The sequence below is a fragment of the Schizophyllum commune genome (assembly GCF_000143185.2).
Source record: "Schizophyllum commune H4-8 unplaced genomic scaffold SCHCOscaffold_8, whole genome shotgun sequence".
Classification (NCBI taxonomy): Eukaryota; Fungi; Basidiomycota; class Agaricomycetes; order Agaricales; family Schizophyllaceae; genus Schizophyllum; species Schizophyllum commune.
Window position 1 is genome coordinate 697,161 of NW_026089545.1, and position 27,376 is coordinate 724,536.

Genomic DNA, 27,376 nt, shown 5'->3' on the forward strand with positions numbered 1-27,376 from the left:
GCGGGCTCGTTGAATGGATACGAGCAGTGTAGATCTGGGATGAAGTTCGCCGCGACCAGATAGCGCGAATGGGTCGCCTTGCCTGCGCATTCCAGGTGTCGTACCGACGATAGGCGGGTCAGAAGAAGCCGAGACCGCACCGCGCCGGACGTTCCGGCGCATCCGTCTTCAAATAGGTTCTCGACGGCGTGGAATTTGAGCCTCCCGGCCGCGGTCTTCTCAATCTTACAGCAGAAGTGAATGGATTTGTCCTTCTTTCTATATTATCGAAGTCGGCAGGATAGCGCACACGGGGAAGCACTTGTATCGACGGTAAGGTCGGCGCTTCGAGCATGCAGGCGCGGTAACCGCGCTCAAGTAGGTCGCACGGGCGAGTGGAGGGCGTCTGTCGAATTTCAGGTGGAAGCTGCGAACACAGCGCTGGTGACTCGTGAATTGCCAGCCCAGCGGAAGTATTTTCCACGTTACCTTCTCCCCCATTAGGAAGGCATTGTACACTTGAAGGGCTACCCGGCTAGCACGTACCACATGTACCGAGGGTGGGGCGAAGTCGTCCATGCAATCACCAGGGCAAGGTCAATGAGGAGACGGAATGTCTTATTGCATGCGGTTATTTTTCTAGATCAGACACGGTCTGCCGCACGAAGGATCGCACAGTCTGGCCATCCAACGGAGCCGTCCACCGCCTCACCACATCCACCAGCCCCCTCTCCATCAGACGCATCACCGTCGCCTCCCTCTGCCACACCCCCGTCGTCCACACCGCCAGCGGGCTCTTCATCCGCCGCGCCATCACGACGTCCGTGAACACGCGATCGCCGACGACCACGAGCTCGTCGTCGCGCACCGGCTTCGGGAGGTCCGCAAAGTACGCGCGGATGTCCTCGATGCAGGAGTAGGCCGGCTTGAGGGCGGCGTGGCAGAGGACGGGAACGCCGAGGGCGTGGCCAACCGCTTCGGCCTGGATGGCGCCCGCGTCGAGCTGGCGCGTCCCGGCGGAGTTGGAGACGACGACGACGTGATCGGGGCCAAAGGCGGCGCGGCACTCCGCCCAGGCGTCCTAAGAGGTGTTAGGTGGGGAGGAGGGTGAGTGGTCGTCCACGCACCTCGAGCTCGGGGACGAGGTGGTCCTTGTGGGGGATCGTCAGACAGTTATCCTTGTCGAAGACCGCGCCCCGATACCCCGCGCGGCGCAGGGCATGAAAGTCGAGCTGGCGAATGTCTTGCTACGAGGGGGACATATGTTAGGAAGCATATATCACCATGATGCATTCACGCACCTCTGACGACCAGGGAGGGAAGCACGAGGCGCGGGTTCACCAGCAGATGAAAGGGCACGAGAAGGCCCGGGATGTTCAATGGCATGGCGACCGCCCTTCCTTCACTGTTCAGACCACACCGGAGACGGACTGCGGCCGAGCGGGCGAAACGCGAGAGCGACTAAGCAGACAAGTTCGAAGGATCGCCGCCCACTAAATCAAATCTCCATTTTAGGAAGTTTGCGGCGGTCTGGCTTAACTACTCGGGTTGTTTCCTCAAGATCGAGGACACGACGAGACCTCGTACATCCTGAGTGGTCCTTGCACACAGCAGAGGGCGAACAACATACTTCCTATTGTATTCGAGTCCATTCAGGAGTACCTCTCCGCCCATAACCCGGGTACATAAACCTAGTTAAGCGACCGATTGAAGGTAAGTATAGTCTATAGCTAAACACGGCAGGGTCCATCCAAGTATCTACAACGCCAAAATTGTCGGTAAGCGGGGGGCCGAGAGGGAGGAAGGGGATGGCATGAGATCCGCCAGACTTGGCTCCTGTGAGAGGAGCAGCGTCTGGCGGACGGAGCAAGCCTGTCTCCCATGGCAACCCTTCTCGGCATACAAAGAGCGAGAGCCCGTCTCAGTGTGACGAAAGAAAGAAGTACAAAAGCACAAGCACAGTACAACACGCGTGAAGCGACAAGCGATTAGGGGAGAGCGTAGCAGGGCGTGGGGAGGGAGCATAGGGGTAGGGGGATGAAGCGTAGGGATAGGGGTAGGGGAAGGGAGTGTTCGTAAAGAGCGGAAGGTGCCATGAGCGTCACCGTATGTGCTGGTCACCGTGGTGAGAGTGGCGACCATTGGGGATCGGTGCCGCGGTCATTGGATAACCAATGCAGCAGCGACCACCGCGAGTGTCACTGGCGCGGACCACGACCACGGACACCGGGCGTGCGCGCCGTTACTCTTCACGATCGCCGTCGCGTACGACTGCCCGCACTTCTGGTTCGTCGTCTCCACCGCGTCCTCGTACGTCAGCTGCAGCCCGTCGAGCGTCGTACTGCTGTTCTGCAGCGCGTCCGCGTAGATCTGGAAAACGTCCTGCGCGCACGAGCTGCACGAGGGCGCCGTGGTCGACGGGATGGGGAGACCCAGGGGCAGGTTGTACGTGTACTTGTCGGCGGAGTCGGTCCCCGCGACGGCTTTGACGAAGCAGTAGGCGCCCGTGCTCTCATCGACGAGGCAGGCGACCTTGCGCATCACATCGTACGCGCGGATCGCTGGGGAAGAGGGGTCAGCAACTGCATCGTCGCTCGAGCGAAGACTCGTGTGCAGACGTACCCGTTAAAGTCTCCGTGACGCGCGTGTTCCCGTCCTTGAGATCCGCGGCGCACGCGGTCTGCAACTCGCCCGCGAACCACGCCATGTTCACGCTGCACGCGTCCGCGTCGATGGGCGTGTTGCACGTGCCCCAGACGAGCGTGTTCATGAGCGTGACGTTCGACTGCGCGCTGATGAACGCGCTGCTGCTCTGCCACAGGAGCGAGAAGGCGCGGCAGCGGCGGAAGGGCTCCGTGTTCGTCATGTTGTTGAAGAAGTTGAAGCAGGAGACGGAGGAGTAGTTCTGCGTGAGGTCCGAGTCGAACGGCTGGGGGAAGGGCGTCGGGAGTACGGGATCGGAGGGTACGGTGGGGGCGCCGGTGGTGGTAGAGGGCGTGGGAGAGGCGGAGGCGGAGCTGGACTCGATGGCTAATGCCGCCTGGGTGAGGGATGCGATATCGGTGATGGACGCGGTGGATACGCTCGCTACGCTGGAGTATTCGCCCGCTACCTCCTCCTGAGGGTGCCGTTTATGTGGCGTCCAGTGCGCGAGGTCGGACCATGTCGAGTGCGACGCATCGGCGAGGACGTCGAACGCGGCAGGGTGAGTGACATACCGCGTCGAGGCGGTGATCAGGATGAGCACGAAGGGGACGACGAGCGCGGCCCATCGCATGCGCCTGCCGATCCGGCGCTTGCGGGGCGTCTGATCGGGGGCGTAGGTCGGCTGCGGCTCGTCCGCCGCGCTCGCGAGCTTGTCCGACGGCGCGAAGGGCTTCGCGGGGCCGGGGCCAGGGAGGGGCGACGGCGGGGGCGTAAACATGGTGTGCCGGGTGGGAAAAGGAGCGTCGGGGAAAGGAGTGGAAAGCTGGGCGACCTAACGCCTGCTGCGGGGACGTGGAAGGGCGCTGGCTGCTCGAGGGTGTGAGCATGAATAACGCTGGGAAACGGGGTGCGAACGCACTGTATACGCTCCGGCACGCGGCGGGCGCTGGGAGGCGGGCTATGAACAGTGAGCAGTGAGTGGGGGTGGGTCCTCAGAGACTCAGAGGCTCAGGCAAGGATCGTGTGCGCGTCGAGGTGCTCTTCAACCGAGGCCTGCTGCGCGCTTCAAAGTCCGAGGTCAGGGCTCCTGTGAAAATGATCTGCACTTCCATTCAGATATAAGGGGTGTGCCGGCCGGGGTAACCACTAGCCAGCACGCGGTTGACATTCAGGCACACAGAATACAAAGGAGTTTTCGACGACACTTGCGGCGCGAGAGCGCTGAGCATCCCCAGCTAGTATTTTCTAGTCTGTAGAATAGAGAACAGCGGAAACCAGTCGGTAGAAGAGAAGGGATATGGCTTTGAAGACGATCATCGAGGAGGAGGTGTGCCTGCAAGTTCCTGGCGAAAATCTGGATGATCACCGCCACAAACTTCCCAAAATGGAGAATTGATTGAGTGGGCGCACATCCTTCAAACTTTGCACCGCGCCGCTGTACTCGCGTCCGCATACCCGCTCTCGCGTTTCGCCCGCTCGGCCGCAGTCCGCCTCCGGTGTGTTCTGAAGAGTGAAGGAAGGGCGGTCGCCATGCCGCTCAACATTCCGGGCCTTCTCGTGCCCTTTCATCTGCTGGTGAACCCGCGCCTTGTGCTTCCCTCCATGGTCGTCAGAGGTGCGTGAGATGCAATATAATTGAAGGCTACTTCCTGACATGCATCTCCCTCGTAGCAAGACATTCGCCAGCTTGACTTTCATGCCCTGCGCCGCGCGGGATATCGGGGCGCCGTCTTCGACAAGGATAACTGTCTGACGATCCCCCACAAGGACCACCTCGTCCCCGAGCTCGAGGTGCGTGGACGACCACTCACCCCCCTCCCCACCTAACACCTCGCAGGATGCCTGGGCTGAATGCCGCGCCGCCTTCGGCCCCGATCACGTCGTCGTCGTCTCCAACTCGGCCGGGACGCGCCAGCTCGACGCGGGCGCCATCCAGGCCGAAGCCGTCGGCCACGCCCTCGGCGTCCCCGTCCTCTGCCACGCCGCCCTCAAGCCGTCCTACTCCTGCATCAAGGACATCCGCGCGTACTTTGCGGCCCTCCCGAAGCCGGTGCGCGACGACGAGCTCGTGGTCGTCGGCGACCGCGTTTTAACGGACGTCGTGATGGCGCGGCGGATGAAGGGCCCGCTGGCGGTGTGGACGACGGGGGTGTGGCAGAGGGAGGCGACGGTGATGCGTCTGATGGAGAGGGGGCTGGTGGATGTGGTGAGGCGGTGGACGTCCCCGTTGGATGATCAGGCTACGCGCTCGTTTATCCGCCAGAGCACGTCCGATCTAGAAAAGTGACCGCTTGCAATATGTCATCTCGTCTCCTGCTTTGCCTCTCTTCGGTGATCGGAATGTCGACGATGTCCCATACTTAGTATGCGGGACGTTCTGGCACTTATTCCGCAGCGCTCTCCTTAGGATGTACTGCAAGATAATGCTAATGCAGGGCGGGATGTCGACTGAGTTCACAACATCAAGGATTAATAGCCTCACGACACGGGAGACACCAGGTGTATCAGCTTTGCTTCGTTGTATCTGCCCGGCGATGCGTTACGAGCGATGTGCATAGCCTGGGGGTCGATCTTGCATTGCATCGAGGATGCAGCGCGGTCACGGTGAGTTGATATTTCTTTGGGCGACTTCAGGCGGTCTCATCTCATGCAGAGCACACGGGCACGGAAGATCAGCGTCGGAAAGTGACTTGCTCATGTTGATTCTGCGGCTTCGAAGTATGCGAGTCGGCATCAAGGACATATCACTTAGTCTTCTGAGCTATGCGCGCTCTTTGCACTGCTACGGGACTCGAGCATACGTCGACCTTGCGGAACGAAGTGTCTCCCGACCCCGACGATCACAAACTGCGATAGCAAGGCCCATCCACGCCGCTGCTCGCCGAGTTCTCATTCAGTAAGCCTCGCGCAAGACGGGAGCCTTGGAGCGCTCAACAAGTTCTTACGCCCAATTGAGCCCGGCAGCTCAGACCTTGCGGGAGATATTCCCGGCGATTATGACCGCGCGTATTTGCCTGGTATATAGGAAGCAGCCATGATCTCTTCGCATACCTCACCGCGCTGAAGCTACCCCTAGATGTCGACCAACTACGGCCAAGTGTATCGTCCTCTGGGCAGCGAAGACTTGCATGCGATCAAGTACATTGTCGTCCAGGTGGCTGTCGACCTTCTTCTCCATGGTGAGTATGGGATATTCCTCAACCCTTCAGTTATCTCACGTTGGCGCTATAGGTGTGCAGATCACGCTTTCTGCCGCAGCAATCACGATCCTCGCGTAAGCACGAACCTTGCCCATGGCCCGTAATTCTGACTTTCACAAGGCGTCGACACGGACGATCGCGCTTCACGCTGGTGGCCATAATCGGGCTGCTCCTATCCTCTACGATATACGCCGTCGACAATACGGTATTCTTCCTGGTTCAGTTCCCGGTAGTCATCGGCACATCTGAGCGCTCTATCGATGTGTTGCTATATCGTTTAAACATCCTGCTCGGTGTATCCCAAGATTTGAGCGTACGTACGCGTGAAGATCCGTACTGAAGAAGTCTGCCGACCCCATTGCAGTATACTCTGAGCGATGCTGTGCTCGTATGGCGAGCCTGGTGCTTATGGCCAGATTGGTTTCTTGCGAAATGTATATTATCACTGTGCATGTGTGGAACCGTAGGTGAGCATCTGATCAACTCATGCATACATTGCTCTGATCTTGAAGGCAGTGGGTGGCATTGTAGAGTTGACATGGATTTACTGGCCATCTCTATATGACCCATACATCAGCGAAAGCATCAGCCAGTACCTGACCAGGTTTATTCCGCTTCTGACGACCAATATCGTCGCGACGGTTCTCATTGGCAAAAAAGTTTTGTGAGCACCTCATGAAATCATACAGAACATACCCGCCTGATGCGTATTAGACATCACCGCCAAGAGATACAGGGCTTGCTTGGCTTCTTCATGTGGAAATCGCAAGCGGAGGCGGTCCTGATGCTGCTCCTCGAATCAGGTCTTGCATATATCCTTTTCTGGGTATATTTCTTCCATATTCTTGCTTCAAACTTATACACTATGTTTGTCAGCTTGTCGACTTTGGCATGTTCTTCAGTGCCAACAAAGACGGATTCTCCGGCGGTGCCATCTTCACCAACATCTCTAACCACATCGCCGTATGTCCATGAGCACGTCCCAAGCACACCTGATCTGACATGCTGCTCTGTCCAGGGAATATACCCAACATGTGTCCTGTTCGCCGCCGTGGGAGGCACAACGGACTCCTTGCTCAGTGCTCAGGTGTCGCAAGCCATGCACTTTGCCGACCCGCCTGCGGCACACGAAGCAGCGCGCGAAGCGGACACGACAACTTCCTCCCAGCCCGAGGACTCCAACATCCGAATCGCCCTCGACGGCGGGTTTCAGAACTCGCGCGCGCACAGACTCCCTGGCCCGGCTGGCACCCGTAGCGACGAGTCCCGCTTTGCATCGAGCGAGGGCATCATCGAAGTCGAAAGGGAGACGACCACCATGTAGGCGGCAGCGTCGGAGGTGGGGAAGAGTTGTTATGAAGGAGAAAAAGTTGTGCCCATGATCCATGGCTTCGGTGGACAGTATTTAATCTCCCTATACCGTCTTAGATGCCATTGCGCGAATCCCTAGCCTCAAGCACTGATATCTATTCGACGAGCCTTTGTCGTCGCCACTGAATATCGATCTGCTCAAGATTTCCTCCTATATACATACATCACACTAGTAACAGTCAAAGTACTCAGATCCGAGGTTGAGGGTTCATTTGAGGGAACTTGAGCTTACAAAAGCCTTCAACGAAACTTTCGACCGAGGCTCAACGCGATGCGAACGCTCACCTCCGTAGGAAAGCCTTTTCAGTTGAGCCTCGGGGCTTGATCGAGCTTGAGCCTTTGGCTCTGGTCTGCGCCCTCAAACCGACCCTCAACCGAACCCTCAACCCGAGCCTCAGAGTACCTTGACTGTTACTAGCGTCCGTCTCAGTATGTATGCACTTCCTGCTGAGGGATATGTAGATGGATATTCTAGTATACTGGTAGTGCTGACACATAACGAAGGATGTCCTGAGCCGGAAGATACTACTATGAAACGTCGCGCCACCGTATTTTTCCATCCCCTCTTCACCTCCCTCCACATCCACGTCCTCCCTCTTCTTCAATCCGCAACTACTACCTCCTTCACCTCCCCGCGACGTCCACCGCCTCTCCCGCCGCTCCGACCCCGGACACCCCTCCCTGACAGAATGCTGATAACAGACAGGATAGATAGAATACAGATTTCTCGTCCTTCACAGGCAACGGGGCCCTCCAGCACCCGCACAGCGATCGGAGAAAGAGATAGCGAGACAAGTATATGGATACGCACACGACCGACCCGGCGCGCCACTAACGACCGGGCGCGCCGCAGTCTATGTACTATGAGGCCGAGGGAATCCCGCCCTCGGGAACGCTCCGTAACGGGGAGCGCTTGAAGTCGGCCGCTGAACAGAGGGTCAGTGAATGCGCTTGGCAACCGATGTAGAAGACGCACTGTTCATGAACACCGTGTTACCCCACCAATCTAGGTTGACGCCCCCTTTTGGGAACTGCAGCGTCAAGAAGATGAAGATGAGCGATATGACGGTGCCTGCAAACCATACATCAGTATCCCGTCCTTCCCCTCGCGCAGCGGTCGCACTCACCACTATCGATCGCCGCGCTCGTCACATAGTTGAACTTGCTCCACCACGCGAAGTTCCGCTTCCGGATGAGGTACTGGAAGACGAAGCCCACCAAGAACCAGCTCGAGTAGTTTATGCCCGTCGCGGGTGGGATCTGCGAGACACCGTTCAAGATAACCGGCGTCGAGACGTACTTGATCCATGAGTTCGGATGCCGCCGCTGCCAGAACCAGAACGGGAAGGGGAGGAAGACGCCGATGACCATCGCGTAGAGGTGCGGGTGGTAGATCGAGTTCGAGCCGAACTGGCGCACTGGGCCGATGAGACCCCTATATAGGAAATGAGTGTCCGATATGAGCATGGGAGGATTGTCGTGTACGCACCAGACAGCGCTCGCGGTGTAGTAGACCTGGTTGTGCGGACAAGTGAGCTGGCTCTTCTGCCCCTCTGTGCAGATGTCGTGCACGTTGCTGAACAACCATGTCTTAACACCGACTTGCAGGAACGCGCTCAGAATCGTCGCAACCAGTTGGACTAAACGATGGTTCAGCATGTATGAGTACAGATCGTATTGTCAGCCTTACCCATGAAGGTCGCGCGTGGGGGCACCTTGACGTAGTGGCCAAGCTTGAGATCCTGCACGAAGTTCTGCGCCGATGCCAACGTCTGAACGGAATACGCCTTGAAGATCATGTTCGCGAGCGGGTTACCCGGAACGAGCGTCCCTGGCACAATCTGCGCCAGGATGTTGATCCCAATCTGCAAGTAGATGATAAGCGTCAAACCTCCTCTGGATATAGCAAACACTTACGCCTTGTCCGGTCATCGCATAGACGAAGCCACTGGGCAGTACATACAAGATCGGCAGGATGACCGCGACGACTAGCGCGTACACCGGCACAGTCGTGTCCCAGACCTCCACCGCGACGATAGCCAAGCTGAAGAAGACAACTAACGCACTCAGGTACCACCAGTTCGGCACCTCAGGGTAGTTACGCATGAGCTTCGCGTGGATATCGTCGGCCTCCACCCGCAGCCGCTTCGCGCCGTTGATCAGCGTGCGACCATGGTAGAGGATGGTGTGCACGATGACGCTCGTGGACAGCGCGAAGGCGAGCAAGTACGTGATCGTGTACGTCGCCGGCAAGAACAACGGGGAGTAGTTGTTGTACGCCTCCTCGTCGAACGTGTCGTCCTTCGTGAGCACGCGCGAGATGTTGTACGGGCGCCCGAAGCGGTCATATGGCTCGTTGGCGGAGATTGGGAAGTATGACAGCTCCCACGTCTGCAAGACAGGTGAGCAGACTGCACTGGTCAGACGGAAGATAAGACTGACGTTTGTGTAGTACAATATCGGCGTCAATATCCAGAAGAACAGCACGAAGCCAGTGAAGATGTGGACTTGCGCCCACCATGGCACTGCACGGTCGTAAGCGACTGAACAGGAGGAATATATGACAGCAGACATACCCATAAGCGGACTGGATATCCACGATATTTGCGTCCAGTCGAACGTCAATATGCCCATACCAAGGCCGGAGCTCACGCCGAAGAGCTGGTTGACAGGGATGTTGTTCGGCGCCGCCCAGCAGACGTACGAGAACACCGACAATCCTACAAAAAGGAAGCCTGGCAGATGGCACTCGTGAGCAAGAACGCGAGACAGGGAGAAAGTTATGACGCACCGGGTACGAAGAAGAAAAGGAAGGCACCCGCGCACACCCAGCAGAAGTAGCGATACCGCGTCATCCCACTGCGACGTGGCTCGTTAATGCTGGCATTGTCCGCGATCAGACCCTCTTCCTCAGCATGGAGTGTGTTCAACAGAGTGCATGCGACGAGGTTTGAGGGCCAGACCATGGATGCCGGCCATACAAGGAACCGCCGACATAGCCCTGTGAGAGTTCGTCAGGCGCTCCCCCGACGCCGATAAGCCGGACGACGCACCCGCAAGTCCAAATCCAGTCAGCTGAGTCGCGAGAACAAGCGTCAGCTCAAACCAGTAGTCAAAACTTTGCTCGTAATAGACCTTCGGAGCGTCAGCACCTTGTAAGCGGGCTGGAAAAAGGGGCTCCAATAATGAACATACCTGGGACACGACGATCACGTTCAAGGCGTACGGCGACGATATGGACACATTGGACATGATGAAGACCAATGCGTGCTCCTTGATACTCCAAGGACCGGGATTGAGGGAGAAGGATAGGCTGCGAGGTTGTGACCATCGAGAGAGCGTATAGTGGAGCTTCTTGCGGAGCCAGGAGCCTTCGGACTGAGGCTCATCGACGGCGGTGGAGACGGATTTAGTATGTGAATGAGAGTGGACTGAGGCCGAGGGCGGCGGTGTGTGTGATAAGGAAGGGACGATGAACCGTGGTAGATGGGGTAGCGGGATGCGGTAAGTTGTGATTGGCAAGCAAAAGGCGAAGAAGCGGCCGATGGGATAGGCAATTAGAAGCAGGACTATAGAGATGATGCTGGGCGCAGGTTGTCGGAAATTGAAGAATGTGTTCAACCCGCCAGATACCAGGGACAACAGGAGACCGATGAACCATGTCCGCAGCGTGAGCGCGGGCATGTCCGGGTCGTCGATGTTGGAGACCGACGCTCGTACTTCTGGGTACGGCGAGTCCTCCTCCTCGATCGCGTCAAAGTCAAACTCCATCCTGTCATGGTGTCAGTTTCTGGCGCGGGGCGGTCGCGAAGCGGGGCAAACGCACTTGATGCTGCCCTCTGGGCCGAGGTCATCGTCGTCATCCACGAAACCGCTGACGGGGGTGCTGAAGCCGCTGGCATCGCTGATTTCGCTGGCATAGCGCTGCTTATTGGTGCCTCCGGCGGCTTCGAGATCGCGGTCCAGGTAGCTCGCCTTCTCCGATGCGGTGGGCGGGAGCGATACGTGTACCTCACGCGAGGAAACGGTGCCAGTCGCGGTTTGGGGGACGGACTGGGGTATCCTGCGCATGTGGAAATCGTTGTCGCCCCCGGGGGTGTCGTGGGAGGCTGTTGACGGGGGTGACTGGGGCGGTGGGAGAGATGGCTTGAGCGGCGGCTCCTCATCGACGGGGGAGGGGAAGCCGTGTGAGGAGGGGCCGACGAGGAGGGAGTCGGCGGGGAAGCGGGCGTAGGGGTCGAACGCAGGTTCAGGATAAGCGAGGGGGGCTGGTTGTTGGTGTTGTAGCTGCTGCTGGCGCTCCGCGTCTGCGTCGGCTGTGGATGGGGGGAGAAAAGCAAAGACATCTTCGTCCTCGGACTCGTCGTCCTCGTCGTCGTACTCGCCGTCGCCGTCGGTGTATATGGAGTCTGCACCGACGGTGTACTGCTGGTCGCGGACGAAGGGGTTGTAGGCGGATGCTGAGGTCATGGGCCGCCCAGCGGTCGCTGGACGCCCGCTGGCCGTCGTTGGGCGGTCCGCCATCGTCGAGAACGATGCTGGCGACGTCGTGGACAAAATCAGCGACGGGGAGGAGGACAACTCGCACTCAGGCACCACCGGCCGGCCTCGGCTGATGAGACGGCGAATGCCCCTTTTTGGTACCTTTTGAAGGTACCGGTCCTGAAATTCTGAATCCTCCTCGCCTCCTCGCCAAGTCCGCGCGAGATACGCCGCCTGCTGGCCTTTATGAACACTTTGTCTCCGTTGAGGAGGAGATGGTCGTCGTGAAGCAATGGTTTTTCCTGAATTCCAAATGGCCTTCCCATCACGTGCAGCGTCGCCACATCAGCTTCAACCGTCCGAACCGCCACTCCGGCCGGGATGGCGCAAGACGACTGTCTCCCTTCTCTGTCCAGCGTCGTCCATGGTCCTTCCAGGGCGCCCTTCTTCATCAGACCACCATTTCCAGCTCTTCATTCGCGGATCCTACGTACGAAATATCCTGCAAAGTTCAGCATCCCGCGCTCTATCATCCTCAGGAACAAGCAGTAGTGCCTCGCGTGGCAGACGTGCGGGGTCTGCTCCCTTCATCCGTCTCCTGGAACAAGAGGCCGGACCTCGTGTCAGCCGCCTCGCAATTTTCCTCCCAGCGAGAGCAAAAGCAGTAGACGAGCGCGAGCAGTAGACCTTCCTCAGCGCCTGTTCCCCTCCCGCACCCCCTTCACAGCCGCACAATCAAACCCGCTGAATGTCCCCATCATACGAGAGAGCGGGAGATTCGCGATCCCATCCAACCCTCTGGTAAGCTGTGTCGCGCATCGTGTTTCCGCCCGCCCGTCGCGCACCCCGGAGATGGACGCCCTTGTTCTCTATGCTGAGCGCGCGGCCCTGCTGATTCCATCCACGCTCCGGGCTGACGTAGACCGCGCCTGCTGGGTGCGGCCTCTGCTATATTCGCGACCATTTCCCTCGGCCGGGGACGCAATCACCTCCATCCATTGAATCGATGTATCAAGGCCCTCGCCAGGGACGGTGACGCTGCCTGCTAGTGAATAGACTTCTGGTTAACGGAGGTAATGAGCCTCGACCCTCCCGCGGACTCCGCTCGTCTACGAGGTTCGACCGTGCTTTGTGCCATTCAGTGTCCTTACTCGAGGTAGACATGCAGCACTGCGTCATGGGAAGGGCCAGGAGGAGAGGGTCTATCGATGGGCGCACCAGGAACGTCCTGAGGCACGCGAGCTCGGGGTGGCTTGCGGGATGTAGGCCTCGAGGACGACCGAGTACGTCTGCGAGACCTTGGCGGTCTTCAGGGCAAAGAAATCCTTACCATGTTCACTTGTAGTGTCTCGCAGGGTTCATCTCCTCGAACTGCGCGTCCTGGCATCTTACTGAATCTGTCAGGTTTCCTTCTCAATCCTTTCGGACGACGCGCTGTCCACTCAGCCAGGACCTCCGAAGGACGTCAATTGCTGACCGATCTTGCATCTGTACATATTGTCGTGACCATCTTCACTGATCTCCGCCGCCTCCTATAACTCACCGAAATCTACAAACGCTCTTGCACGTCGCCTGTATCTCATCGTTTGACCCTTGCATGTAGCCCTGTGGCGCCGGCCTTGTACCCGCCTCATCGGACGTGTTAGCCATCGTCGTGCTCATCTTGCACGATCCATTACCCATCGCAGAAGACGAGGCGAAGAGAGTAGTACTAGGACACCGAGGGTGGGTTCCTAATCCTCCATTGATGCTCGCTATTTGCTACAAAATGTTAGGAGAACAAGGTCAACACTGCACGCGCAACAACGACTAATTGCACCTCTAGAATACAGACACTGTGAAGTAGGTAGCAGACACGGGGTAATATAACTATGCAACTCTTGATTCACGTACAAGACGAGATTGCGACGCGCGCAAGACGAGGTCGGGATCGGTACATTGTGGAGAGCCCGACGCGAGGGAGATGCGAGTAGAAAACGGAAAGCCTGCGAACAGAGATTTTCGCAAGCGGACAGGCGAGAGCCCACGCGCAGCCTGACATCAAGGAAGGATCTATTGCCCTCGTCCACGACCTCTTGGACCTCCGCGCATGATTTGACCGCGTCCGCGTCCTCCTAGATATGGATGAGAAAGGGTTCACGTCCTTGATGATGGAATGGTCACCTCCGCGCGCCTGAGGTCCGCCGCGTCCTGGAGAAGAGTCGCATCAGCATAAGACTTGTCATTCCTTGGATACAGGACGCACCCCTCTGGCCTGGATGGGCACCGCGCGCTGCGCGGCCGGCTTCCCTGGCGCGGATTTGCTCGTCCTTCACTTGATCGAGCAGCTCATCTGGTATGCGGAGGTACTTGATCTGCGCTCAAGCGGAACAGGTTGCGGATCGCGGGGAGAGACAATGATAGCAAAAGTGGGGTCGAAAAAGCGCGTCAGTCCAAACGATGCACCCTGATCACAAGGCGCCCACCACGCACCGTGCTCCCGCGGATATAGCACTCCTTCAGCTTCCAAAACTTGTCCCCGTCCGCGTTCGTCTGGTACACCTCGCGCAGCGTGATGTTCATGAAGTTATCGCAGTTCACCAGGTGCCCGTTGAACGTCTCGCCGTTCTTCAGCTCGACGAGCTGGTTTGGGGAGGACGCGTGAGTGAGCGAGCGCGAGGGTAGGGGGCGGGCAGCGCACCATGGGCTTGTTTTGCGCCGCCGTGAGGAGGGAGAGCGGGAGCTGGGGGCATCGTCAGAGGGGACGCGCGCCCGACGCGGCACGCGTACTTACCATGGCGTCGAAAGTATACCCGCGTGTGATTGATCGATGTTTGGCAAGCGCGTCATGCGCGGCGGAAGTGATTTGTGGCGCTAATAGGCGTGCCAGCCACGTTAACGTTGAACTTCCATCTCGACATCGACATCTGAGCGCTTGAGGCTGCACTGCTCTGTATCAATATATCCTGAAATCCTCATATTGATATATCTAAGCTATGATTAGTGGCTCTTGGGCGGATTCATGATTGGACGATCTGCACGAGCTACGCGCCTATCTTCGTAGCTGCAGATGCACCCATCGCGTGCCGTGCTACAACGTGGACTGGGAGGCCGAGGACTGTCAAGAGCTCACCTCATGAGTGTGGAAAGCCGTGCGGGCCTCTGGGCTTCGTCCCATCCTACCCGCCCCGGCGCATTCGAGCTTCGTGCACTAGGACGTGTCCGCATTCACTCAATAGATCAGCGCGACGGCGGTGAGTTGACATCTATGAGGTCCACTGTCGACGGTCTCATCTCGCACAGGGCACGCGGACTTGGAAGGCCAGCGGAGGGAACTGAACTGCTCGTGCCTATGGAAAATGCGAGTTCGTATCAACCGACATCACGCTCAATCTTCTGAACCATCCGCTCCTTCTTCTCCCGCACTGGAACGGGCCGTTGGCACACATCCACCGTGTGGTAACTTACGAAGGGTCACCGAAGCTATAGTGGTGAGATCAGATCACTCTACCGCTCACTGATCCCCTCTTTCGTTGGGCCTCACGCGAGACGGGAATCTTGGTGCGCTACTCCTTCAAGTGTCATCAACGCCCTCCTTCGTTCATGTGGGCTCAGTGGCTCAGGAGTCGCTGAGAATGTTCCCGGCAGTTGTGACCGCGCGTATCCGCCTTGTATATAGGAAGCGGCCATGGTCTGTTCCATACCTCACCGCGCTGAAGCTACACCCAAATGTCGACCAACTACGGCCAAGTGTATCGGCCTCTGGGCAGCGAAGACTTGCATGAAGTCAAATACATTGCAGTCCAGGTGGCTGTCAACCTTCTTCTTTATGGTGAGTATGGGATATTCCTCGACCCTTCAGTTATCCCACGTTGGCGCTATAGGTGTGCAGATCACGTTTTCTGCCGCAGCAATCACAATCCTCGCGTAAGAACGAACCTTTCCCATGGCCCGTAGCTCTGATTTTCACAAGGCGTCGACACGGACGATCGCGCTTCACGCTGGTGGCCATAATCGGGTTGCTCCTATGCTCTACGATATACGCCGTCGCCAATACGGTATATTTCCTAGTTCAGTTTCCGGTAGTCGTTGGCACATCTGAGCGCTCCATCGATGTGTTGCTGTATCGTTTGGACGTCCTGCTCTGTGTATCCGTAGATTTCAGCGTACGTACGCGCGAAGACCCATAGTGAAGAAGTCTGCTAACTGCGTTGCAGTATGCTCTAAGCGACGCTGTGCTCGTATGGCGAGCCTGGTGCTTATGGCCGGATTGGTTTCTTGCCAAATGTATATTATCACTGTGCCTGTGTGGAACCGTAGGTGAGCTACCGAGCAACCCATGCATGCATTTCGCTGATCTTGATGGCAGCTGGGGGCATTGTGGAGTCGACATGGACTTATTGGCCGTCTCTGTATTATACAGGCATCAGGGAGAGCATCGGCCAGTACCTGACCTGGTTTATCCCGCTTCTGACGACCAATATCGTCGCGACGGTCCTCATTGGCAAAAAGTTCTTGTGAGCGCCTCATACAATCATTCACGACATACTTGCCTGATGCGTACTAGACATCACCACCGAGAGATACAGGGCTCGCTTGGCTTCTTTAAGCGGAAGTCGCAAGCGGAGGCGGTCCTAATGCTGCTCCTCGAATCAGGCCTTGCATACATCCTTTTCTTGGTATGTTTCCTCCATCATTTTTGCTCCTAACCTATATGATTGTGAGGCTGTCGAGTGCATCATGGTCTTCGCTGCCAATAAAGACGAATACTCTGGCGCCATCATCTTCACCACCATTGCTCACCACATTGCCGTATGTCCATGATCACATCCCCAAAATATCTGATCTGACACGCTGCTCCGTCCAGGGAATATACCCAACATGCGTCCTGTTCGCCGCCATGGGAGGCACAACGGACTCCTTGCTCAGTGCTCAGGTGTCGCAAGCCATGCGCTTTGCCGACCCGCCTGCAGCACACGAAGGAGCGCGCGAAGCGGACACGACAACATCCTTCCAGCCCGAGGATGCCAACGTCGCACTCGACGGCGTGTCTCAGGGCTCGCACGCGGACGGTGTCCCTGGCCCGTCTGGCACCCGTAGCGACGATTCCCGCTTTGCATCGAGCGAGGGCATCATCGAAGTCGAAAGGGAGACGACCGCCATGTAGGCGGCGGCGTCGGAGGTGAGGAAGAGTTTCTTGCGAAGGAGGAAATGTTTTTACCATGATTCATGGCTTGCGTGCATAGTATTTACTTTCCCTGTACCGTCTTAGATACCCGTGCGCGGATCCCTGGCTCCAAGCCCCAGTATCTATTCATCTATTTGTTGAGCGCTTGTCGTCGCCGCTCGATATCGGTTCGCTCAAGACTTACGCTGATCGCATTCCATCATCCCATTATATTTACCCATACTTTGTCGGTCTCAGCAATACATTCTTCCCAGCCCTCTCAACGTCGACGGACGCGAAAGACGGCGCAGGAGGAAAATACGGGTTCTCCAGAAGGAGAAGGGAGGAAAAAATTTGCCACGCTGGCGCCGGAGCGACAGCGAGGGCGAGGTCACCGAGGTGACCTGGCTAGCCACCAAGCACCGAAGTGTCCAGCTAGAGGGCGAAGCTCGCGCGAAGGGCTCTGGAAAGAAGACCATCAGCACACGACCTGCTGGGGGAGAACATACCGGAGTCGACTTCGAGGGGCGGTGAAGTGCCTCGTCGCGCAGATAGGCCTTTCGTGTATAGCAGCCTCGAAAGCGATGTCAGAGATTCGACAACGTCAAGATACATTGAGCACATACCTCGAGCCCCTTCTTGCCCCAAGCGTCCCATCCGTCCGCCTTGCCAGCCCATAGCCCATGCGATCAAGCGTACGTGCACAGTACTACACTGTCTACATCAATCGATGCGTTGACGATGGGAACATGGTTGCGACGTGCGGACGTTGAAGGCTCGAACATCGCGGCGTAGCTCGCCGGATCTTTCACTGATGATAAAAGTGAAGGGCGGCGTGCAACGGCCTAGGTGGGACCTCAATTACGTTTTCGGATCGGAGTCCTCTGAAGCTGGCAGTGTCCTCAATTAACGGGGCATCGTGGAGCGCGGAGCCTGAATGAACTGAAAATGGGGTGTTGGAGGCGTTGTCGGGTCGAGCGCGGTCATCTAACGAAGACGCGCGTTGGTCTTCCGTCTCATGGGACGACAATATTGTTCTTGCGAGAGCTGCGCAGAGCTGCATATCATCCTTAGCGTGTGTGAAAAGATCATAATGAGGAAGGCGCACCAGTAAGACTTAGGCCACGAGCAGCTAAGCAGGAACAGCCCCAAGACAAGGACTTGCGGGCGATGCTACATGGACGGAGAGACGTCTTGACGTCGATATTTATGGCCTCATGGGACGAAGAGCTTCGAGTTGATGCCGTCGGTCTTGACCGGTCCTCGCGCGCTTTCCTCATGCCTTACGCCTCAGGTCTATCAAGGTTCAGACGGAAAGATCCTCTCATGCCTCAACTCAACGGACGACGATGCGCTTCAAGGAATGGCGGAAAGCTATAGATCATCGTCAGCGCGTGAAAGAATATGAGAATCGATAGACGCACCAGTCAACCTCAAAGACCACAAGCAGCCGAACATGAAAGGGCGCCGAACTCAAGGGAAGATGCGAGGGAATTGGAGGACGCCCGAGGACGGGGCATGGATGCAGGGAAATAGGATGATAGACGTTGGTCTCGAGTGCACGGCTGGACGAGGATATCCAATGGCCTCATGGAGTGGCGACCTCGAAGTTGACGCTGGCGATCTTGACCCTAGGTGCTTCCCTTACGACTCACGAGCTCAGGCCTCACGTCTCTCAGGCCTCATCTCAGCGCTTAAGCTCAGGTCTCACGGCCGAAACTCAAAACCTCAAAGCAGCCGAAGACCGAGCCCGGGAAGGTAGGTCCTGCAGATGGTCGTTAGCACAACGTGCACGTCAAGCAGGGCGCGGACACGCACCGGTAAAGGCGCGACACCAACGATCTTGAGGCTTGAGGATGCCTAACGATGATCATGAGTGGCGTGAACGTCGTGCGTAACGAGCAGCGCACCTCTGGGCTGCCCGGTGACCTCGAAATTGGGCTGGCCCGAGCGAACATTGACGCGACGCTTGCTAGCCATCGGGAGCGTCGAGGTCGGCGTCGAGAGCGAGAGGAGGAAGGAGGCATGGAGGCGAAGGGTGGAGGTGGGGGGTGAGGGTCAGAGGCAAGCGAGGATGCCCATCAATCACGAACACGCACTCCTTATATATGGCGCCCCGCCTTTGAACTCTGCCCTTCCATCAGTTCCCAAAAGAGGAACAAAGGGACCGGGATGACAATTGTGGTGCGCCGGCGCGGGCCTGGCCTTTGTTCATGTCGCCGCACTATTACGTGCATCAGAGTAGAAGCCTGCTGAAAGAGCATCGTCGTCGCGAGGGCGGTGTCTCTTTGAGAAAATAGTGGCTATCTGTCGGGATCAGGGGTTCGAGTAGGCGTTGGCGGTCAGCGCCATAAGGATTGGGGCTATCGCTCTGAATAACATGCAAGCAGAACTACATGAGGCTTACACGCACATCAGTCCACTGGGAACAGGTATGACACTGCTCTTGATTCGAAAGACACCCTCGACAGCACTGAACCTGTGCGAGGGCACTTCGCAACCTCCCTTCCTCTGACCTTCTGCCTTCACCGTTTGGCAGAAGAAGATCCGGCTAGCAACAGCTGCTATTATTATTCAGTCGGCTGCGTAGGCAAGCGTGCGGTGTGCCGTTAGTGAGACTCGTGAGAGGAAGAAGACCGTCGTCGCCCACGCCGCCACAAAATCAAGTTCAACATGCACAATGCACTTGACCGTCACATCACGAGTTCGAACACCACGAGTCTGACCCGCAAAGGCACCGTGTATTGGCCCTCCCATGCCACAAAGCACGCAGTACATAAGCTGAATCCCACCCCATGCCTTCATCCTCTCCTCAAAATGCACAGACGCGGCAGCCAATTCAGAAACAGAATATGTAGGTAAGCATCTCCAAAAGGGAATGGGAAGGAAAAAATCATCCACCGACGCCGAGGCGCTGGTGTGGTCAAGCCGCAGAAGGGAATGCAAGACAATCCACCGAAGCGACTGTCTGCTGAAGCACCGGGATGCCCAAGCGTGGGGAGCGCGCCCGAAGGTAAAGCTGGGGAGAACAACGTCAGCCTACGAGCTGCCGTGCAAAAGCGCACCGGAGTCGCCTGGAACTTGTAGTATGAGCAGCGGATCGCATGGCTATACACCTCCGATAGTGGTCCTGGAGACAATGTAAGAGCACGAAAGAGCGTCAGATTGTGCACACGCGCACCTTGAATTTCCCATGCAGACGTCAACCGCCGCCAAGATCCCATTGGGTACTCTGCCCTATGTAGCGCTACCGCCTGTCGACTAGCTTGATACATTGCCAGTTACCGCGGCGACTTGAGATTGAACGTTGAGGGATGGTACATTGCGACTTGGGCGCTGGTCCTTGACAGAAGGGGCGACGGGCGGATTTCGTAGATGACGAGGATCATTGGCCTGTCAGCCTCATTGCGTCGCCGCGCGGGGAAAGTGCTAATAAACGGCGTCGGTCCTTGATCTTGATGTTCTTCCTGTCGTCCCGATAATCGACGTCGAGCGCAGGAACGTTGCGCTTCAAGCAGGTTGAGCCCTCAGAGAGAGAAGGACAATGAAGCAAACACACCTGTCAAACTTCGGTGGCGGCGAGCAAGCCTTTCTACGACCTCAGAGGCGTCAAATGGCGATGCAGTGGCCGGTGAGCGTCGGAACAGCGTGACATTGATCAAAAGATCTCATTGCCACTTAGCGACTGGGCTTGGGGTGTTGTGTCTTCCGACAGGCGATGTCGGAGAAATCTGACGAAGGAGGTCAGTGGCGGACTCATGCAAAGGCGATGACGACGCACCATTGAGCTGCCCGACTTCTGCATCATTGGGCGAGCTCGCAGTGGCATTGCTGCTCTTGCGTGGCATCGAGGCGTTTACGAGGGTGAAGGCTGGATGTTGACGAAATCTGACGCGGGGGTTCAACGGCGAGAACATGGAGAAATGTGAAGGGGCGCACCATTGGCCGCCCGACTCCCGCCGAATTAAGCGCACCGGAAAGTACATTGATGCACTTGCAACGCATCGAGAGGATCAGAAACGATGTCGAGGGAGTCTGATACAGAAGTGAGCGCCCCGAACATGCGCGACAGAGTAGTAGCGCACCATTGAAAGTCCCGGTTGCAGTTGCAGTGGCATTGGGCCAACTCGAGAAAATATTGACGCACTTGCGAGGCATCGAAAGATTGAGTTTGCCGAAGACTTGAAGGCCATTTGAAACGCTGTGACTTGATGCGCATTGGAACTGTCTAAGGGGCGACGCCGGACATATCTGACATTGACGGTCAGCGACACACCATTGAGCCTCCCGTACTCTGCCCCATTGAGCGGGCTCGCATGGGCATTCAAGCTCTTGATGGGCATTGACGCTCTTGCGCGGCGTCGGGGTTGAGGGTAATCGCAAGCTACACGTTGACGTGACCTAAAGCCAATGGTAAGAGTCAGGAATATCTGATTGGCGAACAGCGCACCATTGAGGCGCCCGGCTGCTGTGGTATTGGGCCAGCTCGGGAACATTGATGCACTTGCCACGCATCGTCAGTGTTCGCGGAGCATCCGCCAACGACTTGAATATCTGGAGATGAGGGTCAGTGACGAGGACACGAGGGACGGCCGAGCCCGGACGCAGTGGCATTGGGCTACCTCGCGATAGATTGCCGGCACTTGCGAGCCGTTACCGACTCAAACGCCAAGAAGACCTGGACATGAACGTCAGCGACGAGGACAGACCCAACACCGGAGTGGCGTACCATTGGGCTGCCCGGCGGTCGTGGCACTGCGCGAGCCCGGGAGAGCATTGACGGCGCTTGCGAGCTCGTCGGTGTCGGTGCCGGTGTCTAGGGCGGGTTGTCGGTGTCGAATGTGTGGAGGGTGGAATGGGATGGTGAGGGTAGAAGGCAAGAGGGCGTTCCCATCAATCCGCAAGCACGCGCCGCTTATGTATTGCGCGCAATTCAAACTCCGCTCTGCTTACAGTTGCCATAAGGGGAGACAGTCGCGTGGCTGTCACGGGATCGGCCTGGGCTCCTGCTCGCCGTCACTGAACTGAGGTTTGTGGAAGCTTTCAGGGACACAGACAGCCCCGCGTCGTCGAAAAGACAGCGCCCCCGGCAAAACACAATTATCATTTTGTCTTGGAGGAAAATGCACGAGCCTTTAGAGAGGAAAGTTGGAGACGGCGCGGTTGTCGAGATCCGAGCCTGAGGTCGACCTCTGAAATGGTACATCATGATCTTGTTTCAAACGCCACTTTGTGCCATGCCAGGATGCTACCTTGCCGTGTCCCATCGATGAAGGTGGTGACCGGACACGTACCACGAACAAGTTCAAAATGCACACCATCACGCATCGAGTTCCAGCCAAGCGAGATCGGATAGACCGATCCGCAAAGGTACCGTGTATTGGCCCTTGCATGCCACGCAGTAAATACTACACGAGATGCACCCGCGCCACACATACATCCTTCTCCCAGCATCCATAGGCGCGACAGCCTGCGCAGCAAGAAAATATGTAGGTAGAATACATCCCCAGAAGGAGATGAGAGGGAAAAAATTGACCGCCATCGCCGAAGCGACAGTGGAGCCTGGTCATCGAAGTGACTGCGAGACAAGCCGCCGAAGCGGCTGTCTGCTAGAGCACCTAGGCGTCCAGGCGTAGGACACTGCCCGAAGGCAGAGCCTGATAAGGACGTTCTGGGGAGAGAGTCATCAGCCTACGAGCTGCCGGGTCGATGCATACCGATGTCAGGGCGGGAGCGATGAGGGTAGTAGCGAACCTTCCAATGCCAGCCCTGTCGGTGGTTCTGAAGACAAGGTGAGAACGCGGATCACGGCCAAATAGTCCACGCACGCACCTTCGATTCCCGTGGGGACGTCTGCCTCCTTTGACGCGGCGCCTTTTTGAGGAATGGCACATTGCGACTTGGGCGCTGCTCCTTTGGCGCGACTTGGATTGATGACTCCATCATTGGCCTGCGGGCCTCATTGCGTCGCCGCGCGGGAGAGACCATTGGATGATGCTGGTCCTCATCGTACCATTCGCCTTCGCGTCTTAACGGTCGATGTCGAACTAGGGACCATTGCGCAGAGCTCAATTACATTGCCACTTGACGGCTGGGGCTTGAGGCGTCGGAATATCCGAGAGGGGATGACAGTGTCATCTAACGCTGGCGATTAGCAAAGAGCGCATGTGATATGGGTAGCGACGTACCATTGAGCAACTCGGCATCCACGCCATTGGGTACGCTCGAGGGCCATTGACGCTCTTGAGTGGCATCGGAGTGTGGGGAAACTTGAAGACTAGACGCCGACGAGATCTGGTTGGTCAAGTCAATGACACGAGCATGACGAATGGCCGAAGAGCGTACCATTGACCTGCGCCAACACCGCGCCATTGGGCGAGTCCGCGATACATTGACGCGTTTGCATGGCGTCTTGAGGCCAAAGAGACGTCGTCGAGGGTATCTAGACACAAGATCAGCGACGAGAATGAGCATGGTTGTCGAGTGGCGCACCATTGAGCTGCCCGCATCCGCGGCATTGGGCGAACTCCCCAGAATATTGACGCTCTTGCATAGCATCTGTAGTTGCAGGTAGTCGAGGGGCTTGATTTTGAGGTGATCTGGTGGATAAGGTTAGTGGCGTGAGTACTTGAACGATCGAGTGACGCACCAATGGGCTGTTAGAGTCGTCGTCGTCGTCGTGTTGAGTAAGCCCGAAAATATATTGATGCACTTGCGACGCATCATGAGACCCAGGACAAGATGCCGAGGCGATCTAAGAGTGATGATCAGCGAAGGGAACATCCGCGACAAACGTGTAGCGCACCATTGAGCTGTCCGGACGCAGTGGTATTGGGCCAGCTCGAGAGGACATTGATGCACTTGCTATGCATCGGGAATGCGAGCGTGGTACTTGCCGAATACTTGAGGACATCTGGTGTTGAATCCAAGCAACAAGTGCATGTACGCGCATCGAGTGGCGTACCATTGAGGAGCCCGATCGCCGTGGTATTGGGCCCGCCCAACATGAAGACATTGATACAATTGCGAAGCATCGCGAGGTCGAGTATGATGATGCCGAGGTAGTCTGACAATGAAGGTGAGTGGCGAATACATGCGCAATACGCGGGTGGCGCACCATTGAAGAGCCCGTATACAGTGGCATTGGGCTTCCCCGGGAGATATTGCGGGCACTTGCAAGCCACTACGAGCTTGAGGCTTTCTTCACGACGACGAGACCTATAGTGAGCGTCAGGAACGACAAGCGATGCCTCTTGAGTGGCGTACCATTGGGCTGCCCGATGGTCGTGGCATTGGGCGAGCCCGGCAAGGCATTGACGGCACTTGTGAGCTCGTCGGTGTCGGAGTCGAGGCCAGGTTGTCGGTGGCGGATATGGGAGTGTGGAAGGGGTAAAAGACAAGAGAGGGTGCCCATCAAAACGCAAACATGCCCCGCTTATGTACGGTGCGCTGTTCAAACTCCGCTCTGCTATCAGTCACCGTAAGGGGAACAAACCACGTGGCCATCACGTGACTGGTCCCGGTCTCTTAATCTGCGTCACTATAGTAATTTGCGCACGATGCAATGATAGCTGGCCAGACTCAGAATGGGCGGTTGTCGTCGTCGACGGCAGGACTTGTGTCAGATTGAGCGGTTACCTTATCGCCCACGAGGCAACCAAGATATCGCTAACCAAGGCGCGCACTGCAGGCCCCGAGGAGGGCACAATCCTCAGCTGGGGTCCGCACACGAGGTCGGCATGCACATGCATAGCTGGCTATGATGCCGTAGCCGCGCGCCAAACTCAACGCGTCCGCCCTGTCAATTTCCATCCATGGCAATCGCTAGTTGCTCTTCCTCGAGCCTGCGTGATGGCAGACCGCAACGCGTAGGCTGGAGTAAAGTGAGAATCCCATATGGCAGCCGTGCAGAGGACTTGGAGGAACATTTGAGGCATCTAAATAAGTACAACAACAACACTTGATCGATACAATTAAGGCGTCGCGCGACCCGGCCATCTGCAAACCAAGCAGTATCAGTATCTGCAACATTGTGCGTGCCGAGAATCGTACCTCGGGTACAGAGAACACTCGCGAACAGTATAACGGTTGCCCAACCATGCGAGCAAGCGCTGTCATGGAAATCAATATCGCATACGACGCTTACAAGGGAGGATGGACTCACCTCGATTCCAACACCATAGCCTCCGTGCTCGCAAGTGCCGTACTTGCGCTGGTCGGTGTACCAGTAGTACGGCGCCGCGTCGATTCCCTCACGCTTGTAGCCCGCAAACAGCTCGTCCAAATCCGCAATCCTCATCGACCCACCGACGATCTCGCCCACATTCGGCATCAGCAGGTCGCAGCTCTCCGTGAACACATGCTTCCCGTCGCCGCCCGGGATCTTCTTCATGTAAAACGCCTTAAGCTCGGCAGGGAAGGAGTGCAGGAACATCGGCTTCCCGATGATGTCCGTCATCTGGCGCTCGGCGGCCTCTGCGATGTCGTCGCCCACGACGTGCGGGACGAGCTTGACCTGCCCGGACTCGTCCTTGATCGGGTTCCCCTCCGCGTCCTCCTCGGGGTGCAGGATCCCGTGCTCGTTGAGCCACGCTATCGCGTCCACGTACGGCATGCGCAGGAAGGGGCGCTCGGGCTTTTTGAAGCCGGGGTTCAGCTGCTTCACGAGGGCCGCGGTCGTGGGGTTGTCGAGCAGGATGTCGACGGTCTCGCAGATTATCGCCTCCAGATGCGTCATGAGCTCGTCGAACGTGATGAACGCGAGCTCGCCCTCGAGGTGCGTGTACTCGCTCAGGTGCCGGCGCGTGTTGCTGTTCTCCGCGCGGAAGCTCTCCTGCACGCAGTACACGTCCCCGAGCGAGGGGAGGCACGTCTCGAGGTACAGCTGCGAGCTCTGCGTCAGGAACGCCGGCTGGTTGTAGTAGTCTAGCTTGAACAGCGTCGCCCCGCCCTCCACCTGCGTCTGCACCAGGCACGGCGGCGTCACCTCCAGCATGTGGTGGCGCGCGAACACCTCGCGCATCGCGCTCAGCAGGGCAGAGCGCAGACGGAGCGTCGTCGACGCGGTCTCGCCGCGGATGACGAGGTGGCGCAGATCGGCTTGGATGGATGGGTCCGATTTCTGAGGATGTGTGAGGGGGTGGGTAGGTCTGGAGTAGATGCACGCACCTCGTTAACCCTGTTCGTGAACGCGTCCTCGCCACCCGGTGCCGCGCCCAGCACCTTCCAGTAGTCCACGGACAGTTCGTGGCCGCCCGGTGCCGTCTTGCCTTCGGGCAACGCCTGGAGCGTGCCCACAAGCTCAACCGTCGATTCGAGTGTCAGCGTGAGCGCGTCGTACGTTTCTGCCTGCGCGCAAGTCAGTTCCATGCCATTCCGACTTGTCACGCCACGCACCACTCTGCCAGACAGTACAGCCTGCAGATACCCAGTCCCGTCGCGAAGGATGATAAACTTGATGCCCTTCTGGTCGCGCAACCGGTGCACCCAGCCCGACACCCGCACGCGCTTCGTCCTCAACGGCTCCAGGTTCCCGATCTTGCTCTGCGCGCCGATAAGCATCCACCTCCGTCAGATTACACACGCCACGCACCTTGATCGCCGTCGGCAGCGCCGCATCCTCGCTCAGCACGATCTTCTTGCTCTCCTCCAGCTGCTTTTCGCGCTTCTCGCTCTCCGCGCCCTGCGCCGCCGCTGCCTTCTCCGCGAGCTCCTCCGCCTTCTTGCGCTTCTTCTCGAGGCCCTCTGCGCCCTTCTTCGCCTTCTTCAGCGCGGACTGTGTTGGCTCGTCGTACGGCGCAGACGCGTCCTTGCGCGTGAGGAACTTGGCGTCCGTCGCGGACTTGAACACCGCGTACGCGAGCGTCTGATAAGGCGCATCCGGCGCCCCAGTACCCGTGGCGTCCGAGCCCGTAGTCTCGTCGATGTGGATGGGGGACATGAGATGGTGGTGGATAGTGTGAGGGGGGGCGATAACTGCTGATCTTGAGATCAGGAATGACTCGACTAGCTATACAACAGCGGCCGTCGGCGTATGTTCGCAACGACTGAGTTGAGTTGATAGTCCGTGAAAATCGCCGTGAGCTCGACGAGCGAAGCACCTGTGAGGCTGACGACGGATAAGAGTCGAACGCAACCAACCTTGGCACCGATCAGATGATGAGACCTCTGTTCTCCTTATTTTAGAAGGTATTGTTCTCTGGCATATCACGATACCCTACCTTGTACCACCGGCTACGCGCTACGACGCGTACTTACCCACCGTAAGCCAGCGCAACGTCGGCTCTTACTTGAATTGTGAGCCTGGAGAACGCAACAAGCGTAGTTGAGCGCGTTGAATGTCGAAGAATAACTGTGCCCTATCCCTTGATCCGACAAGGGGGACTTCCTCTACCCCAGAATTGCCTGCTATGAGTACATGGGGACATTCGAAATTGCCACGGAGCTCTGCAGAGCACAAGTTGCTGGAGTTTCGTGGCAATTCGTGGTAATCCCTGGCAATCTTGGGAAATCCAAAGTCCGATCACTTCTTCACTAGCCTGACGATTGAGGA

General features: G+C 57.4%; 11 protein-coding genes across 11 annotated transcripts; 3 read left to right on the forward strand and 8 right to left on the reverse strand.

The window, feature by feature from the left end:
* Window positions 1-582: 582 nt before the first annotated feature.
* Window positions 583-1,433, reverse strand: SCHCODRAFT_02631024 (HAD-superfamily phosphatase). Its single transcript, XM_003030197.2, has 3 exons — window positions 1,281-1,433; window positions 1,107-1,222; window positions 583-1,060 (listed from the first exon to the last, which is right to left on the reverse strand). The coding sequence occupies exons 1-3, from the start codon at window positions 1,363-1,365 to the stop codon at window positions 611-613; spliced, it is 651 nt and encodes a 216-aa protein (XP_003030243.1). The 5' UTR covers window positions 1,366-1,433; the 3' UTR covers window positions 583-610.
* A 68-nt stretch (window positions 1,434-1,501) lies between these two features.
* SCHCODRAFT_02631025 (uncharacterized protein) lies at window positions 1,502-3,665 on the reverse strand. Its single transcript, XM_003030196.2, has 3 exons — window positions 3,545-3,665; window positions 2,602-3,492; window positions 1,502-2,540 (listed from the first exon to the last, which is right to left on the reverse strand). Exons 2-3 carry the CDS (start codon window positions 3,401-3,403, stop codon window positions 2,140-2,142), a joined length of 1,203 nt encoding a protein of 400 aa, XP_003030242.1. The 5' UTR covers window positions 3,404-3,492; window positions 3,545-3,665; the 3' UTR covers window positions 1,502-2,139.
* A 422-nt stretch (window positions 3,666-4,087) lies between these two features.
* On the forward strand, window positions 4,088-5,077 carry SCHCODRAFT_02631029 (HAD-superfamily phosphatase). The gene is made up of 3 exons (XM_003030621.2): window positions 4,088-4,240; window positions 4,301-4,416; window positions 4,463-5,077. The coding sequence occupies exons 1-3, from the start codon at window positions 4,156-4,158 to the stop codon at window positions 4,910-4,912; spliced, it is 651 nt and encodes a 216-aa protein (XP_003030667.1). The 5' UTR covers window positions 4,088-4,155; the 3' UTR covers window positions 4,913-5,077.
* A 613-nt stretch (window positions 5,078-5,690) lies between these two features.
* SCHCODRAFT_02631036 (uncharacterized protein) lies at window positions 5,691-7,393 on the forward strand. The gene is made up of 8 exons (XM_050345641.1): window positions 5,691-5,804; window positions 5,857-5,899; window positions 5,946-6,138; window positions 6,190-6,292; window positions 6,342-6,489; window positions 6,540-6,651; window positions 6,702-6,788; window positions 6,844-7,393. The coding sequence occupies exons 1-8, from the start codon at window positions 5,702-5,704 to the stop codon at window positions 7,147-7,149; spliced, it is 1,095 nt and encodes a 364-aa protein (XP_050199146.1). The 5' UTR covers window positions 5,691-5,701; the 3' UTR covers window positions 7,150-7,393.
* Window positions 7,394-8,057: 664 nt separating this feature from the next.
* Window positions 8,058-10,967, reverse strand: SCHCODRAFT_01099069 (OPT superfamily oligopeptide transporter; the record flags this gene model as incomplete). The annotated part of the gene is made up of 12 exons (XM_003030195.1): window positions 8,058-8,122; window positions 8,173-8,268; window positions 8,324-8,631; window positions 8,686-8,836; window positions 8,887-9,061; window positions 9,114-9,587; window positions 9,639-9,721; window positions 9,773-9,944; window positions 9,995-10,197; window positions 10,250-10,331; window positions 10,392-10,580; window positions 10,668-10,967. 12 exons carry the CDS (start codon window positions 10,965-10,967, stop codon window positions 8,058-8,060), a joined length of 2,298 nt encoding a protein of 765 aa, XP_003030241.1.
* Window positions 10,968-10,979: 12 nt separating this feature from the next.
* SCHCODRAFT_02508380 (uncharacterized protein) lies at window positions 10,980-11,720 on the reverse strand (the record flags this gene model as incomplete). Its single annotated transcript, XM_050343206.1, has 1 exon — window positions 10,980-11,720. The coding sequence occupies one exon, from the start codon at window positions 11,718-11,720 to the stop codon at window positions 10,980-10,982; it is 741 nt and encodes a 246-aa protein (XP_050199147.1).
* Window positions 11,721-13,392: 1,672 nt separating this feature from the next.
* SCHCODRAFT_02631046 (Sm-like ribonucleoprotein) lies at window positions 13,393-14,400 on the reverse strand (the record flags this gene model as incomplete). Its single annotated transcript, XM_050345642.1, has 5 exons — window positions 13,393-13,792; window positions 13,842-13,868; window positions 13,924-14,032; window positions 14,151-14,300; window positions 14,359-14,400. Coding segments are annotated over 5 exons (390 nt in total), but the record flags the coding sequence as incomplete, so codon positions are not given.
* A 986-nt stretch (window positions 14,401-15,386) lies between these two features.
* Window positions 15,387-17,358, forward strand: SCHCODRAFT_02582809 (uncharacterized protein; the record flags this gene model as incomplete). Its single annotated transcript, XM_050343934.1, has 8 exons — window positions 15,387-15,541; window positions 15,631-15,823; window positions 15,875-15,977; window positions 16,027-16,174; window positions 16,225-16,336; window positions 16,383-16,469; window positions 16,525-16,820; window positions 17,100-17,358. 8 exons carry the CDS (start codon window positions 15,387-15,389, stop codon window positions 17,356-17,358), a joined length of 1,353 nt encoding a protein of 450 aa, XP_050199149.1.
* Window positions 17,359-19,548: 2,190 nt separating this feature from the next.
* Window positions 19,549-20,313, reverse strand: SCHCODRAFT_02337782 (uncharacterized protein). The gene is made up of 2 exons (XM_050342420.1): window positions 20,006-20,313; window positions 19,549-19,954 (listed from the first exon to the last, which is right to left on the reverse strand). Exons 1-2 carry the CDS (start codon window positions 20,097-20,099, stop codon window positions 19,626-19,628), a joined length of 423 nt encoding a protein of 140 aa, XP_050199150.1. The 5' UTR covers window positions 20,100-20,313; the 3' UTR covers window positions 19,549-19,625.
* Window positions 20,314-23,630: 3,317 nt separating this feature from the next.
* Window positions 23,631-24,154, reverse strand: SCHCODRAFT_02462362 (uncharacterized protein; the record flags this gene model as incomplete). Its single annotated transcript, XM_050342623.1, has 3 exons — window positions 23,631-23,737; window positions 23,942-24,021; window positions 24,066-24,154. Coding segments are annotated over 3 exons (276 nt in total), but the record flags the coding sequence as incomplete, so codon positions are not given.
* A 530-nt stretch (window positions 24,155-24,684) lies between these two features.
* On the reverse strand, window positions 24,685-27,147 carry SCHCODRAFT_02631055 (asparaginyl-tRNA synthetase). The gene is made up of 7 exons (XM_050345643.1): window positions 27,045-27,147; window positions 26,417-26,991; window positions 26,221-26,367; window positions 25,993-26,172; window positions 24,989-25,945; window positions 24,877-24,935; window positions 24,685-24,822 (listed from the first exon to the last, which is right to left on the reverse strand). The coding sequence occupies exons 2-7, from the start codon at window positions 26,762-26,764 to the stop codon at window positions 24,798-24,800; spliced, it is 1,716 nt and encodes a 571-aa protein (XP_050199152.1). The 5' UTR covers window positions 26,765-26,991; window positions 27,045-27,147; the 3' UTR covers window positions 24,685-24,797.
* Between the last annotated feature and the right edge of the window lie 229 nt (window positions 27,148-27,376).